Source organism: Pempheris klunzingeri, chromosome 5, assembly GCF_042242105.1.
Source record: "Pempheris klunzingeri isolate RE-2024b chromosome 5, fPemKlu1.hap1, whole genome shotgun sequence".
In the NCBI taxonomy this organism is placed as follows: Eukaryota; Metazoa; Chordata; class Actinopteri; order Acropomatiformes; family Pempheridae; genus Pempheris; species Pempheris klunzingeri.
In genome coordinates, this window is record NC_092016.1 from 5,069,287 (window position 1) to 5,087,403 (window position 18,117).

At 40.0% G+C, this 18,117-nt stretch overlaps 1 protein-coding gene across 1 annotated transcript; it reads right to left on the reverse strand.

Moving 5' to 3' along the window:
• Positions 1-13,403: 13,403 nt before the first annotated feature.
• Positions 13,404-16,321, reverse strand: mgat4c (mgat4 family member C). Its single transcript, XM_070831314.1, has 3 exons — positions 16,193-16,321; positions 15,398-15,545; positions 13,404-14,560 (listed from the first exon to the last, which is right to left on the reverse strand). Exons 1-3 carry the CDS (start codon positions 16,319-16,321, stop codon positions 13,404-13,406), a joined length of 1,434 nt encoding a protein of 477 aa, XP_070687415.1.
• Between the last annotated feature and the right edge of the window lie 1,796 nt (positions 16,322-18,117).

An 18,117-nucleotide genomic window follows, 5' to 3' on the forward strand; every position in this document is an offset into this window, starting at 1 on the left:
ACAGATTTCAGTGAGACTATTTCTTTGGTAGAAAAGTTTACAATGAAAACTTCAAAAGCAATTTTTCACTTCTTTGAGCACCGGCGAAGAAAATCACATTCACCTCCCTTATATTGGGGTGATAGCAGAAATATCTGAGATGTATATTTTAAAACATCGGCAGGTCAAACTTAATCGAACTGCTTTGCTTGATACCATTAGATTTGAGGTTAATCAATCCTTTGGCATGCAAAGGCTCTTTCTATCAAATAAATCTATTCTATTTTCTTGTGAATGTAAAGAAAATATGACCTCAGAGATGGAGTGGAGAACGTATATAGTTGAGGCACACAATAAGCAATATTCAGGTGTGCAAGTGTCAACACACATAAATTATGTCTCATTTCATCTCGTCGTCACAGACTGACCCCAGATTCAAAAATCATGGGATGAAATTATCTTTACTCATCACTGTTGCTGCTTTTTATCCACTTCAGGCAGATATTCATCCACTCATGTTGCATAAGTTGAGTTGTGAAGCTGCTCTTAAAACTTTCCCTCAACAATTACTGCTAAGGTGCCTTTGAGTCAAACACTTGTAGCTACAGTAAATGCTTCAGTACGCTCCAGCTGAACTTGAATGTGTCAAACTGTTCATGTGTAGCAGGAAAAGGACAAACTTTGCATAAATAAAGGTAAAAAAAAAAAAATAGCTATAGGCAGCCTCCATTATTATTCCTCTTAGTGTCAGTGACCACCAGCAGTGTATGTGCCCGTCAAAGGCAGCGGATGGCAGTGTTGTTTAACTTGTCCAATGGCCCTGATTTAGGTTGTGAATGACTGCGAAGTGTCACAGACATGCAAGTACCCCTTCAGGCAGAAGAGCAGCTTACTGGGAGAACAAAACAGGCAGAAAATGGCAACTGAATCAAAAGAAATCAATTGCAGAGATGTTTTCTTTGGTCCAGTGTCAATGACAGTGATTCATATGCTGTGACCAAACAGAAAAAGGCTTTTTCATCTGTCATCTTTTCAAGTCTACCTTTTTCCTTTTCAGCAGCGTCCTGCTTCAAACTGAACTTGCGTCCAGAAGAAGTGCAGTGCAACAAGTACCTTGCTCAAAGGCAGTTTGGCAGTGGTTGGTATCATCCAGCTCTGTCCCACCAGGGGAGTGTTCGGACCGGCCACCAAAAGAAGTGACACAGCTCTTCACTCTGCACAATGGCACAATGAGGGCATTTAATATTCTTGTTTTCTATCATATGTCAGTAATGTAAAATATAAAATAAAGTCAGTGACAATCAGCCAGTACTGAACAAAAATTAACTATTCTTTTGGAAAGACAGTTTTGACAGTGAAAAGGTCAATGTAATCTGCAGCTGTATGATGTTTCTGTTTGGCCTTTGATTGAAAAGTATGCTGACTGATTGAGACCTTTTGACTAATTTTCCTCATGCCCCTCCAATTTGCTTCCTTAATTGGGCAAATATTGCTTGTTTGTTGGATTAAGCCCAGCAGTCCAAAAATGCACGGTACTTTTTACGGAGGAGGCCATCGGAGATAATCAAATGTTTTGTATTGTAATTCTGGGTACATTACTCATTGGCATTACACTTCCACCTAACAATTAGCAGCAAAAGGTAATTTCACAAAATATAAAAATTGGTTATTTCCTAGGGGAGTTACAACATAAGAAATAGTAGCGATGATTATTTGCTGAAAGATTTTAGTTTTAGAGGTTACAGTTGGCCACCCAGAGGCACCATAGTCATTTAGTTATATCTGAAAAACTTGAAAAGTCTTTGAATACTTAAAGGTGAACAGTCTAAAAGTCACCGTAATGCAATGAAACTTCAGGAAAGTAGACGGAGATTGTACTGTTTTATTCTCTATCAGGGGAGTCACTTTTAATAAAGTAATTTTGCCTTTTCTTTTCTTTTGACCTACAAATGGAAACGCAGCTTACGTCTCCAGAATAAAAGGACTGAATCACAGTTGGGAAAGCAGATCCCCACGGCAGCAAATGTTGGAGGTCTCTTGAATACTTATGAATGCATGTGTATGTGTGTGGTTAGAAGAGAAAATATCCTGCCATATAGTGAAATACTGCTTTAATAAAAGTTCAACATTAGAGAATTCCCCTCTCACTCGCCAGAAACTCAACCCTTCATTTTGTTGTGTACACATGTAGGATAAGCACCAGCAGGTGGTAGTACAGTACAGCACTACTGTAATCCAGACTTTGGTTGACAGGAGTAAAAAGAGGCAAGAAAATACATACCAGCATATCTTCCATGAATAACCTTTTGGTTTTTCCTCCAGCAAGATAAACCTCAAGCTTCTCTCTCAATTCTTCCTAAATAATATCCAGTCAGAATACATAAAATTGGTCCTGGTCTAATTTCTGACAGTGCAGTATTCCTATTTTAATAATTCGGCAATCTAGTACACTCAAGAGGACATACTAGACTATCTCAGATTAGTTACAATGTCAGTGACCTTTGGGCACTTAAATGTGCAGAAAAAGGGCTCCCAATGATCATGTACCTGTAACTAAAACATCATAGGCTTGATCCCAACAACAGCTAAGGCTCGCTCTCTCCACTAACATTCAAAAAACACTATTGGGAGCTGCTTTCACTCTCAAATTCTAAACTTGCACATCAACTCTAATTCAGCCAATCAAGGCTGTAGAATGGGGATGTCAACTTCCCGTATAAAAGCCAGCAAAATAGCCAGTGTGGATGAGAGTGACACAGCTGAACAGGTTGTTGTAAGTTGACTTTCAGATATAACAACACAAGCAAACAAGTAAATCTAAGTTAAATATGTTTGCTGCCAATTAAAGGTTTGGTTAAATAAATACTACTTGAAAAAACTGGAGGAAAACAGGTTTATATTGTCAATTAAGATTATCTGAGAAACATGAAAATATCAATATTTTTTATAATATAATATTTTATACTTCATTTTTTTGCAAAAGATCTAAAACCAAACATAGACTGGACTGAACATAGGCCTCCATGAAGTTCCAATAACAGGGCCAGTTCATATTTGGAAAATTAACAAAAAAAGAGTACATAAGTGGCTATGCACTTGTTGAACGCTTGCCCTTTGAAGAGTATTGGCCGAACATATGTGAGGACAAAACTCTGGCATCACAACAGGTTTCACATTGGAGGAATGCAATTTATCATTATCTCATCATCAGAGCAGATCTGTCAGTTTTTGCAAATTTGCAGGCCGCCTCAGCAGATGTCTATCAATATAACGACTCTTGTGACCCTGAAAAGTTCAGGCTTAGTACGCCTCCCACATCCACAGCACAAATTACACCCTGCGTGAATTAATTCAACTCCATTAAAAACCTTCATCGACATCTGCCGCTGCAGCGATGCTCGGGCCTGCTTGTCTTGGCCTTTCTCCAGCCGGACGCCTCTTCAATTTAACTCCAATTTGGAGTTGGTGGATGTTGGCTGACAGTTTGAAACTTCTCAGTGGGATGCTGATGAGCATCTTCACTCCTGCTAAAGGAAAGTCATTCTCTCATCTGGATAGCGCGGCAAATTGCGTAAAAAGTCAGTCCGATCAAGATAATGGCTTGTGAAGGAATGAGATTAGCTCCCTTTGTGAGAAATCTGATTGTGTGGATGGGACAGTGGCATAACAAGTGTGACCTTGTTGCAGGGGCCAGCTGAGAAAGTAATTAGGCCTCACATATGGGCAGCATTACTGAAGCCTTCAGCAATGGCAGTGAATGGATAAGCCACGTCGGAGCTGTTTATTGTCACAGGTAAGGCTGTCAATGTCAGTAACCTGGGACCTCTATTCCACCAAGAGTTATACAGCAGATAGAGACAGACTGCAACAAAAAAAAAGAGACCCAAGACTAACTTTACTTGAAAAAAGTGAGATGAACACTTAGTGATGCCTGTTGATTGTGTATTTGCCATCAGCATTAACAACTATGTTGTCAGTTAGCTGTCCCAATTCACTTCAATTTGTCCAAATTCAAAATTAATAATCAATCAATCAAATAATACAAGACAGTAGTCTTGGAGCAGTCAGGTTTTGAAAGGGTTCTGGTGCCACAAGCAGGTACTTAGGCCTTGGTCAGTGGCTGTAAGTACAACACACAACCTGGGTCAAGGAGGTACAAGCTTCAATTAATCTTCTTGATTATTTGCCTTGAGTTAATTAAACAGTGTCTCCTTTGTTTCTTAGGTAATTGTCAATATTGGAACAGTGATAATGCCTTCTGATGCATCTTAATATGGGAAAACAGTGGACTTGGTTGGGGAAAGTCGGATTACATTGAGGAAATCAATGCCATCGCATCTCTCTTTTCCTACATGGTGACACCTTGTGACGTGTTCTTGCTCATTAAACAAGCAAATTGTCATTGCCATATGCTGCCATTCTCTGTAAACTCCTGTGTTATACTAAGTGTGCACTGGCTGACACAGCTTCATTCTTGACTGCAGATGACGGTGGAGCTGCCAGCCACTACAACAATCCTCCACACACAAAAAAACTGCTACCAAGAAGGCAACACTGGACTGAATTAATAACTGAAAAAAGCAATGATCAGATACCACCCCCCACCCCCAGAGAAGATATACTGTGTTTAAAACCCTGTATTTGTAATCTACTGGCCTGGACACCCAGCTGGATATTGCAGCATGTGATTGCTTTTTGTCTTCGTGAGGCTCTTTCAGATTTGTTATTTTGAGTGCCCCACAGTGATGTGTGTGGAATGAGCTAAATAACAGGTCTTTCACACCATCAAAGTCTCTTTTTTCATCCCTCGGCGATGCTTTGTCATTATGAGCCGTATTGATTGTAAACATGGAAGCTGATGTCTCTGTGCTTAACATGTTATTGATTGTAGATCTCATTTTTGTCATTGTAGAAACTAGAAACCGACTTGAGGTGTTGGAGGTGTTGGATTTAGTTGATGTGAAAAAGAAACCAACAAGCTCCGTTATAACACTGCTGGTACTGCACTGGAGTCGGTCGGATCTCATCTACATCTATTTGAAACTGCTGACAAGACCCATGTTTCCAGGAACACGCATGCATACACATGAATCCATGGCTCTGCCTGCACAAACACGGCATGCATCTGCACCTTTGTTATGTGGAGAGGCATATAAAGCGAGGCTGATTCCCACAGACAGATCCCCACACTGTGGCATGCCCTGACATTATAAACAGGCTTCATGAGGAAGACGAGCATCAGTAATTGTTGCGAGGGGTGGAGGGACAAGCAGTTGGTGCAGCGGGCCTTCAACTGACTGATTGTGTCTCTTTGCCTGCCTGTGATAATTAAAATGACTCAACCTCCCCCTGTTGCAGTCACAGTGGTGGCATCGCAAAGGCGGCAGCAGAGCTGTTATTGCTTGTCCTTCAGCTGAAAGGATCGTGTTGGCCAGAGAGCTGAGGGCTTTTGTTCTGAAAGCTGAAAAATCTGGTGTCCAGCCTGGGTGGTTTTTAGCAATGTGCCCTGGGAAATGAGTTATCTAAGCAGTGCATGCAAGAAACCCTGACATTAATCTTTAATTAAGGCCTTTACAATTTCAGACGACATGCCCGGAAGTATGAGAGTTACTGTAGAGGATAGATATGAACAGTGGGCGACGGGGAGGGCCAGGCAACATGCTACATCTCATGGCGAGCTAATGGTGAGCTCATTGTGTCTCATCAAAGTCAAGGATCTGCCAAGACATTGCCTAGCTTTTCTTTTCAGCTGTTTGAATCACAAGACACACTGCAAGGTAAAGTTGGCAATGAGATGGTTCTATATTTTTCATATCCTTTTTGCAAAAATAGATAACAATCCCTGGAGGTAACGGTAGTGAATCGTGCAGTGTGGCTGCTTTGTTTTCTACGCGATGATCCAGATTCCACTATATATTCCACCGTTATTGATGAGATGATGTCTTCTGATAACTGTTTGGGTGAACATATCAAGGTGACTGCTTTTGGTTCACACATTGCTTTTTTCCCCCCCTTTTTTTCCATCTTTTTTTGGTAATTGGTTGTGGATCTCTTGTTGAAAGAGCCAAGTGATAAATATGCTGGTAGAACCAGCATGACACTGAAGCTTTTCTTGTTTTGTGACAGCTGCTGCCTTTGTGATGTTCCACAAAAAGCCCCCAAGACACAACCTGTTTCATTCTGGCTGAAGATTCACATGAAAAAAGACAAGTCTCCTATGAAACAAAATGGGACTTAGGTAATTGTTTTGATTATTCGTTTCTCTGTTCCCAGAAGGATGAAGGTATTACAAATCTGGAAGTGGAGGTTTAGGGAAGAAGGGACTGAGGAAAAGTGGAAGCACATCTCCCTGCGGCAAGATTTGCTCGCTGGCAACAATGACAGACAGATGGGAGGATGGTGGTAGTGGTAGCAGAGGGGTGGGTGGAGGGGGTCACACCTTTGTGAGGCAAAGCAATTGGGAGCGATTAAATCCCCTTTCGCCGTAGGGACTATCCACTCTGAGGAAGGAGCTGGCTCCAACAGTGCCTGCAGCACTGTTCCTTTTATCTCCACTCCTCATGAAGACCCTGTAAATGCCATGGGAGTAGTTAAAGTGAAGCACACAGTGTTCTGCTGGGCTGGTTCACTGTTAATGTTCAACATGATGACAGCAAATTAAAAGAATTTCTTGGGTTGTCTGCACCACTGCAATGGATCATCTATGCAATAAGACTGTGGCTTAACCCGTGTAATTAAACTTGTGACCTACACGTACTTCGTCCCTTTTTACCATATGGAACAGCTCAAGCTCCCTCCTTCACATGGGCAGATTTCACTTTACGTAGCTTTCATTTGCCCCCCCCTTGGAAACAAATGATGACTGAATGCTTGACGCGCTTTCATCTTCAGCCTCAACCATTTTCATCCCAGATTTGGCAGATAAAAATACATCCTTTTCCTTTCCCATCATGAAACTGTATCAATACCCAGCAGAGAACCCTGGCTCAGGCCTCTTGGTTTCCATCGTAGCTGGCGGCTCATCAGCTGGAGAGCACCTGAACACTGAGGGACCCCTCCATCATCGGTAGACACACAATCACAAGTTCCTCGCCATGTTATTACAAGTCATTCATCATCTGTGCCTGCTTCACGTTTCTCTGCTTTTAGCTTCACTTCAACTTCAATTATTTTAAATCCATGTATTCACCCGTCTGTATGTTCATTGCACTTCTTCTCAACTTTTCCAACATGTCTTTTATCTCCCCAACTCCTTTTCCACAGCTTAGCCCTGCCTCAGCCTGCACATCTGGCTAATGTGGGTCTGAGCTCCATGAATCACACAGCACAAAATGTACTAATCAAAAGCTATTGACAGGCATTGATGCTGCACTGTTGTGTGCTTGAAAAACATATTATGCCCGCAGCTTAAGAGAAGATGAAGACAAAAAGAAAATCAAACAAGCCGTGGTCGTTGCTCTTTTGACTTGCTGCTTCTTTATGGATGGATGGTGAATGTGAGGGGAAATTAAAATCCCGCCACAGAAGCGGATTCCCAGAGGAATGAGAGCGGGACAGATCAAAAGGCAAATGAGGAAATCCACACAATCCATATCAGCCTGGTATCGTGTGGGGTTTGCCCTCCCTTGTAGGTATGTGCAGGCAGCACCATGGCAACCACAGCAATTGATTGGCTGATGTTTCCCGCTGTGCACAGTGCAGGTCTTGTTATGTGGGATATTGTTTTTTTTACTTGCTACCATGGCCCCTTCATAGCGTGCATTAGCTGTGGTTTCTCAGCCATCCTGTACACTCACCTTCTGTTTGGTTCTGGATGACTTTGAAGGACAGGAGATGGAGAGAGGCGGGGATCACTGTGACAAACCGCTCAAGGTCTCTGAAAGGGTGTTGGTACTATGAAAGCCTGAAGGTGTTAAATTGAGTATGAGACTCGACTCCATTATCAAAAGCAGCCCTTTATCCAACTTGTCATAAAACTTCTGTGATTTTGTTTACAGATCCTACACCATTTTTTCCTTGATTTTTGATGGAGTGTTTTCATATTCATTTTTTTTTTTTTATCTCTTTCATGTATTAAAATTGTAAACAGTGGTCTTAATTAAGTATCCAACTGGCAGTGGAAATTAGGTCAACACTGTGAACCTGTTCAATTAACAAAATCTATGCTCCTCTGTGGGTTAAGAAAAGTCTTTAAATGTTATGGTTTCATGAAACTCTTTCAGAACTAATTAGACATTTTACAGCTGAGAATGATATTGTTTATTTTAGTTTGGTGAAATGCTGAAACATCTAAATGTTTGAATTTTGACACAAATCACTGAAATGCAATGGAAGTGATTCTTGTCAACTAATTCTTAGCAACTTAAACTAGTAACAAAAAAAAAGTACCTTTTTGATGGCGTCACAACCATCAACCTGGACTAGAGGGCAGCCAGAGAATGATCCAGGAGGCCACTCATATCCAATACAACTTCCACCTCTAGACCACTGGATGCAGCTGAAAGCTCCACGAAGCCATTAAGTGGACCTATGAGACTGTATCATTGTGTAACAGGTGCCATATGTTGTTCTTAAATGTTGTGGGGCATCTTTCCTTACACTAAAAGTTGGCTGATTCCTATTTGTCTTTTTAGAAAAAACTATGCGAGGCAAGATCTGAAGTTATTGAATTATTGAGTACATTTTCCTTTTCCTTCTTTTTTTATGGCGTTTATCATCTGGGGACACTGCTATCACTGTAAAGAGTAGATTGAATTCGGCGTGACATCTGCACATTCACTCATTTATGGAGTGGTCTGACTTTTGACTCAAAATCCTCTGGGCACCGTAGGTTAAACAGGCACTTACCATGCTGATCATCATGTGTTCCTTTACGGAGGGAATAAAAAAATATACAGTGCAGTAAATTTCATTGAATGAGCTGCTTTATCAACTGCAGTACTCAAGAATATATTTTTGTCTGTTGTCCTTGTCAACCATGTTCCCAGGTGTCTGACAATGTGCTTTATATGAAAAAAATATATGACCCCTTTCGACAAATATAAGAGCATGAGCTTTTAACAGTAGTTTCCCCTCAAGCACTATCCCCACACTGTCATTAAGTATGCAGTTTAAAAAAAAAAAAAAAAAAGCAGAAAGCATATGAATATTGAAATGAATAATTTATGGTTTTTGCTTTTGGCTACAGCAAGATCTGAGTCAAACAGGCTTGCTCTCACTACAGGTTTCAAGGAACTGCAAATGTCAGTTCTGTTTTTATTTCCTTAAATTTAAAATGTATGCCACAACTCTATGTTGTACTTTTATTTGATTTAACATTTTTAAACGGTGAAATAAAATAAGTTCAGGCAAAGACAACGGGGACAACATTTTGATTCAGGTCATGTAAATAGTGTTTTTTTTTTTCCGCAAGGCATTCAAACCAACATTCAAGCCCTGACACTGCAGACACATATTCAATATTTTGTGCTCTCTCTCGGGCTGTCTTACACACAGCTCTGTCTCTGGAGTCAGTGCACCACAAAGTTGGCATTCATTCGTTTAATCTAATTTCATTTTAAATACAATATATACAATACAACATTTGAAATGATACGTGTAAAAAAATATATGTCATCTTACAATACAGTACCATTTAGAGAACGATGGAAAGTAAAACAGACACAGAAACAACATCTTAACACACTCTCTCCACTTAACAATATACAGCACATGTGAACTCCAAACCTGTTGTAAGGTAATATTGGTAGGCTTCTACGTACAAACCCAGTACAATATCATTAGCAGAAGCTGAACAATAATTCATAGATCCTGAAGTACAAAAGGAGTTGTTTTATCCACTGAAAATGCTTTTGTTCATGCACTTTGTACATGCTCCACTGGAAGACAGCTCACATTTCAAATAACTCCGGATCCACACACCATATTCACATTCATCACTTGCTTGGAGCTTTGGGGATCGAACCCTCACAGCCAATAAAAAATCAAACAAACTTAGACAGTTACCTGCCTGCAAGTGATTCACAAAACTCTGCCCTTTTTCTCTTAGAGATCCACAACGCTGTTAGTGTTAATTCTTGATGAGTGGGCAGCGAAGATGGTAATTTAAAAGCTGTAAGTATTTAGCAAGAGTAAAGAACAGTTTTCTGCTACGTATTGAGTGAAATGTACAATCTAACTGATCCTGTACACACTGTTCACTCAAGGCCGTTGTATGGATTGTAGTTTTGAAACACGCTGCCAATAGCAAAGAATGCTGTGCGCAGCATTTTACTGACATCCAGTTGAGGAATTTATGCAGCTTTTGTTGTTATCCCCAAGATATAAATCTGTCCATAAATCTGCAGTGTGCAGCTAGTTTTGGCTGGCATCTTATTTCAAATAAAGATCAGACAGCAATTTCTCCTCCCAGAAATATCAGCTTCACAACACGGTTGCTCTACTTGGGCATGAGGCGTATCAAAGCCATCCATTACGCTTGTAAAACAGCTAACTGCCCTGCGGTGACATCATGTGTTTATAGCTCATAAGCAGGTAATACTAGGCTGAATTGGCATCATAGTGTGCATCATAAAGAATACCACACGCGCAGCACAATGTAGATTGTGTTTCTGAGCATCATCCATTCAAACAAGATCCCCTCCAAGGAGCTGATCTTTGCAGGTCATGGAATCATTCACCAAAATGAATGGCGGCATTTCAAGGGAAATGCTGAGGAAAAACAAAAAGCCATATTGTGAGGTGGTGGGCATTCTAATTTCATTTCAGATAACACATGGGAGATTTGCTGAGGAAGGATTTCGAGGTGGCGGTACAAGCCAATCTCGGAAAGGTCTCGATCTGTGACACTGAACAAGACCGTGTGGGAAAACACAGAGCAGGTGGCTACTGCAACAGTGGAACAAAGCTTTACAAAACTGTCGCAGCATGCTTAATGACAATCTGCCTCCACCTCATGTTCCTAAAGAACATCAGTGTTATGTAAACATTTACCTCTTTATTGCATTGTTGAGAGATTTCTTTACAGCAGTTCAATGTAGAAACAAATCTGTCATTGAACATTGCTCAAAGAATGATCATAATTATACGTGAACATGAAAAATAACCAAGTTATGTTCAAAGTATGGTTCTGAATTGCTTTGAGCATTATGGTAGTGATGAGTTAACGTGCAGCGTTAATTCTTGCAAATGTTGTCTGCTAAACAACATAAAGCAAGGTGGGGAATTCTAACAGGATCTTCAAAGGAAAACCAAGCAGGTTTCCCCAAAGCAGTAGCAGACTGTATGAACCGAGAGCAAAGATCACAGAGAGGCAACCATGTAGAAGCAGAAACATTGGAGTTGTGAGAGTGCAACATTGGGGAAAGAACGAATTGAGATCCTATAGCTTCAGGGGAGATGTTGTTTTGCTGGTGTAGAGAGTGAGGCAAACACAGACCAATTTACTTGGGGAAAATTGTGCTGTGGTGGAAAAAAGAGACCTAAGAGCAGACCTGGCCCATTCTTCACTGCGCAATCTAATCTCAGCTCTTGCAGAAGATGGGTGAAAACAAACATTGTTCTTCTGTCAGCGGCCCTGATGGAACATATAGTGCTAGTAAAACAGCTCAGCCCACTCACACGCCCACCGGAAAAAATGCAGAAGATCATAAAACTAGGAAAAAATATTCAAAACTGAAAAATTTAGATGCGACACAACTAAGAAACCAAGAATAAAAGCTAAGTCGTTGTCAGATGATAGCTGATCAGTTCTGGGACTGCAGTTTGGTAAATGTGTTCCACCTCTTTTGCTTTCCACACAGACTGTTTCACTGGATGCAGCCGAAGCCTGCGTAAACACGATTGGTCAATACTAGTTGGACTACAAACGGACTACAAACAGAAACCAGAACACTTCTAATACCAAAATCTTGTCCCTTGCCTACAGTTTTTGTATTCATATGCATGTATCTGTTCATAGAGATTATGTGTGACATGATGAATATTCAAGGCAACAATAACCTCTGACACTGTCATGGTGAGTTTTGAAGGAGGACAATAATAAGGGCCAAATGGGGACAACCTTAGAGGGCTATACTTTTGCAAGCTCAGTATCAGTAATTTAAAATTACAGAAGAAAGCTTTAATGGGATTGTATTTTCAAGGAAAACCTGTTTCTTAAAAAAATATTTAGTTACACTTCACAATAGCTTTCCTTTTCCATTCCCATTTATAAATAGTCAGTGGTTTATAATATTTGGAAAAGCAACAGTGGTCAGCTGCAATAAAATGAAGTCAATGGTATGCTTTTCTGGTAGTACGATTTGTCTTCATTCCTCACTTGAAGCACCTTTCTGAAGAGCCTTCAAATGTGATGCTATGGTAGGACTGGGCAATATGGTTAAAATCATTATATTAATGTATGGGTACTGATGTTTGATCTTTGATATGGCAGATGCATGGAAAATCCCATCTGAAACGATAAAATTGGTGTTAAGTGCAATTAAATGTGGTTCACTGGTTTTCTTAATCTTCAATTACATTTAGCTTTAAGTCATTAAAGGACAAGCGGATACGCCTCTTTGTTTGTTATCGTCCACAAATCCCATAAAAAGACCAAACCTAAAAATGTGTTGGTCCATCTCCCAGTACTTTCTGACTTCCCTACCATGTCTGTGGCTGTCAGATCCAAGCCCATTCATTCCTACTGTTTGATTTTCACCAAACATTACTCAGACAGAAGGACATTTTTTGGGACTATTGTCAGCTGCGGATTGATATTTGTTTGCTCAAGGGAGTATTTACAGCAGCAGGATGATGTATGAGGAATTGCCCAAGTATATTGTAATTAAGTAACGTGTCACCCAATGAAACGATGTGGCCCACTGATTTTAATAATTGAACAACAATGGAGATCTATGGTACAGTGTAATAAGATAAGCCTTGATAAGTCGTTGGCAATATGGAAATACTTAATAGGATCAATTCACTGTTGTTTTTTTTTTTACTGTCAACAAATCCGATGAAAAGCCCAAAACCACGGACTTAACTGGACAAAAGAAAGTTGTAAAATGACATAAAATTATGATATTACAACATAATATCACTTCACGTTGTTAAAACATAATACTGAAATATTGCCCAGCCCTATGTTGAGGTTAGCTGTTAAAAGCTGAAATAAATAAAGGTTTATGGAACACTTCAGAAAACATACGTTAATGAATACTCTGAGGTCAGTTGAACAGTCCTGAAGAATGACTGGAAAGATGCTCCACTAATATTACAACTTGCAGGTATAAAAAACTATAGTTTGATTTGGTAATCAAAATGAGTATCAATAAATACATACAAAATGAATAAATAAACCTGGAAATACATACATTAGTAAATAATAATAATAAAAACCTTTGCCGCTATGACATACTAAGAGTCTTTATATATAGCCCTCATTGACTGGGGGGTTGTGTAGTCCATAAACTTATACTTCTAATAATTAGCCATTCTTTCTGACTGGCTGTCACCACTATGCGCACACACTCAATGTCAAAGGCAATTTTGTGGTCTACATCTTGAACCTCAATGTTGCCATTTTTAAATTCCCCTAATGTAATATAGGTAGAACACTGTTTCCCTTTTTTAGTCCCAACTATTTTTTCTCCTACTTCCAGAGCTCCATGGTGAAGAATGTCATTCTGACGGTCATCAGAACCCGTAGCAATCTTAATTTTACTTATTTTGGTAGACTTATTAAAAACTATGACAAAGAAGTCTCCTGTGGAAGGAGGCTTCCCCCAAAAGTATTCGTCCACGGTGCTGTAAGCCTTGGTGGCGTCATAGTTCTCAAAGACATTGATGTTGGTGTAAAGGCTCGCAGGAGGGTTGTCAGGAATGTCTAAAGAGTCTTCCTCAAAGTCGTCGTCCTTCAGCTTGTTCTCTGCTCCTTTGTAGGAGGAGTAGTAGCCCATGTGCTGGAACAATGAGGGCTTGAAGCGGATCACGTCCTTCTGGGCCAGCAGACCCCTGAAGTGGATGAGTAGCCAGTCGCAGGGCATTTCCTGGTAGAACATGAGGAGGAAATGAGCCAGACGCGGCAGGTCTCTGGAGTGGTACAGCTTCCCGATGTAGCCCAGCTTGGAGAACTCCAGCATCACCCAGTAGGAACCTTCTCTGGAGGTGATCACCTTCTTCAGCGCCGTCAGGAAGTTCCTGGAGCAGCGCACATCATCCTCTAACATCATGTAGAAGTGAGAGAGGTTTGTGCAGAAGTTGAGGAGAAAAGCATAATCCACGTTTTGCTTAGAGCGAAAACGGACGCGATCCTCCGGGTCGTTGTAGTTCCTTTTTAAACCATCCAAAGATGGATAGTACTCCTCTGGGGCCTGGATGACCAGGAGACGTCCAGCTATGATGTGGTGGGCAAACTTCCTGGTGATTTCCTGCACCAGGTTCTCACACCAGACCAGGTCAAAGTCTGCCAGGTGGACCACAACCACAATCTCTTTCAATTCCTCATAACTGGACTGATCAAAGATGGATTTAATCGTCTCCAGAAGGTAGTTTCCTCTTTTTCTTTTGACTGATGACAGACCAATGGTAAGATACTCTGTGAACAAAATACATTTCATATTATTATACCACAGAAATTGCAAATGCTTGCAAATGACCATACATAAGTATATTTCATGTATATGCAAAGACGGGAAAGAGAAGATTTTAGCATGAAAGTTAAACTTCAAAGATCAAGTTTAAGCATTCTTGATCTTGGGAATAGTTTGACCACATATTCACTTTTTTCTGGAGCTTCTTACTGCATCTCACAGTGTTAATCAGCTGATATTTCCCCATATACACATGCCAGTTACCAAGTGACCACAATTCCAGTTGCACAATTTGGTCACGTGGTGACAGCTCAGCATCTAATAATGAAGACTATGAGATGCAGTTGAAAGCTTGGGAGAACTTTAGAGTACTTTGTGAAAACTGTAATACTGGATGTATCTGAATACCACAATATGTATTTTAAATACATTTTTCAATGAGGAATATTCATTATGAAATATGTATGTACATTTTTTTATCACATTTTATACTGTTTTATAACCAGTGATGAATTTCTGTAAATACTTCTATATTTATGGCTCAGATCTCAAATTAGATTTTTATGCTCTTTGTAGGTGTAAAAGTAAAAAATGTTTGGTGATTAAATCATGGTACTGTACACTTGAGAAGAGTCATGCATAGTGTTTAATTTTGAGGTTAAAAAAGTCTCTGTGGAGCTGTAGCATTTTATTGCTTTGCTTTAAATCCCCACGTCACAGGTTTTAAATTTTAGCTCCTACTGTATTCTCAGCTCATACTCACAACTGTAACTTATTGTAACTCCCCCAAGCTCATGAAAATAGTCAATGTAAATTCCTCTTTAAACAAACATTAAACTCACTCTTGCGGTTCAGTGGGGTCCCAGCGAGATAACGATACGTGACATTAATGGTTCCAGAGAAATTACTGAGGTCTCTGAAGGTGTGAACATATCGTTCTGAGCTCGAAGGGTGGACTGATGTTTCCCTAAGCTGTCTTTTATCCCCTTCCTGGAATACAACATGAAAAACACAAGATTATTTCACTTAAACAACAGAGAAAAAATATGGCAAGCTGTTATAAGTGGGGCAGAAAAACTACAGGAAAGTTTAAATTTAATAATTCAAATGAGGCAAAAGCTGGACATTTGTTTTCTTAAACTTGTCTCCAACATGCTGCACAGACTTGAGACAATATGTGTTTTGATGTGGCTGAGTTAACCCTCCATGTTTGAAGACAAAAGGAGTCTTAAAACCTCCCCAGGCAGTTTGCATAGCCAAGCAAATGGACTTGAGAGGAGCACCAGAGAACTGAAAATGCGAACTACCTCTTAATAATTTAAATAACAAACACAGATAATGTACTGTGATCACCAAGTTTTGATGGCATCATGAATAAGAAATAAATCATCTGGATGATTTCAACTTGGGTCCATGTTATGAAAATTTAAACATGTTTCCTTTTAAAAACAAGCAATTATAAAAGGGGCAACATGTGTGGAGTGAAATAAACACAAGAATACATTTGGTTTTAAAAGCATTTGGTCAGATTTGTTCTCACATTAAGAAGGAATACAAATACTAAGTGAGTACTTAATCTAAAATGTCTTATTTGTGGAAATGCTTGCTGAAAACACACACAACAAAAATGCACTAACCAGCACGTAGCCATCTTCGATGTAGAGATTCAGGAAGAGGAGGAAGGTGATGAGGAAGCCGAGGAATGGAATAGTAGAACGTTTCCTCAGACACCTCATCTTGTCCAGGGATTTCCACACCAGCCTCATGCTTTACACTCTCTCACTGGGATCTGCATGAGAAGAACATAAGAGAAGACATGTTAGACCGCTTACTGTGAATGTCATCAGCCTTCTTTGCTGCATGCAGATAATTTGCCATTTCATCAAGCATCACAAGGTTGTGTTATGACCATGTATGCGATTATCTTTCAGTAGCATCATTATTATTCTTCAAAAGACTTCCAATGATGTGTGATACTGTGGTGTTTTTTTCTTTTCTGGGAGAGAGATGGACCAAATTCACTAATTGGCAAATCACATGAGAGAAAAACTGAAGGCGCTGCAGAGCATTAAGGGTATCGACCTGCCCAACAATAGATTACTGTTGTGAATCACTAATAACAATGAAAACAAATGCATCCACATGCATCTCCAACCGGCTTTTAGCTGTTCAGTGATGAACGGTGGTGCTGTTGTCTATGGTAACCATTTCACTACATCCTTACGCTTCGATGGTCAAAAAGAAATGCATCTTTCTGTTCTTGTCAGCTAGCTTACTCCTCGTTGTTATGAAAACTTTTTGTATTTGTAGATTACAGGACATCATCTATTAATCAAGCAATTGATCATGTATTTCTTATATTTTAAATAATAGAGAAAATACCCATCATGCCTTCCCAGATCCCAAGGGGGCCTTTTAAAGTTTCCAGTCCAAAACCCAAAGGTTTACAATTAGAGTTAGATAGTAAAAAGCAACAAAACCTCACAGTTTATCTTTAAATGAATATTAAATAGAGACACTGCAGCAGAGGAAAGGTTTTGGCCATACTTATCTTCTGGCTACTAACAGAGCTACTGAGCATACCAAACCCCTGTCATTTCATAACCCACTTACACCTTGCTGCTGATGAGTGGCGAAGTGGATAATTTAGCTGTTGGTGAATGAATCTGAAGTGTGGCCGTCCCTTCTGGTCACAAAATGAGCTTTCTAGTTAAGTTTTCCTGATCAATTAAAAGCTACTATAAATAACAGAGGAACAGGAGCAGTGAGCGATGAGCTGCGTAAAAGGAGATGCACAGCATAGATACTGACGCAATGTTCCAATACAATGTTGCAGGAATGCACGGGTACATGTATATTTTATTTAGCTTGCATACCACTCTACGTAGAGTACATGGAGGGGCTAAATCATGGCTAAACCATTAAAACAACACACTACAGAATCATAAAGACACACTCAGTCGAAACAACCTTTCATAGAAATACTCACAAAGGTAGCAGGTCCGATATGTTGGCTCACGTAACAATGTTAAAGTGATTATAATAATGTGTCACTTACTGGCTGTAAGGACAGTAATGCATAAAGTCATACACTAAATCGATTTTATACCCTTTAAACTTGTTAATAAATGATTCGTGGAGTATTTCTCTGTCCTCTACACAAATAAAACAAAGAAATCACAAAGTCTATCTGACACTGACAGCTAAACTTACACACATCAGGAGGCTTGTAAGGAGCTGTACTACACACTGTACAGCTTTCAGCTACAACAGAATTATGTATCAGGCTCTGTCACGACAGAATTGGAAACTCCTCATAGCAACTGTACAACTGAGACTGACTGAGGGAGAAAAAGCCCATAAAGAGCAGCAGCAGAAGTAACCGCCTACAGATGTAACAACGGCGTTGGTCTTTTGTTTGCCAGCAATTAGACATCAGCATGCACTTTTATTCCACTGCTGCACAACCCCAGAGATGCCTAATAGAATACAAACTACCTCTAAGCTCAGTTCAATGGCCACACACACATCGATCACTCGCACCAGGAGTCAGCCTCACCTG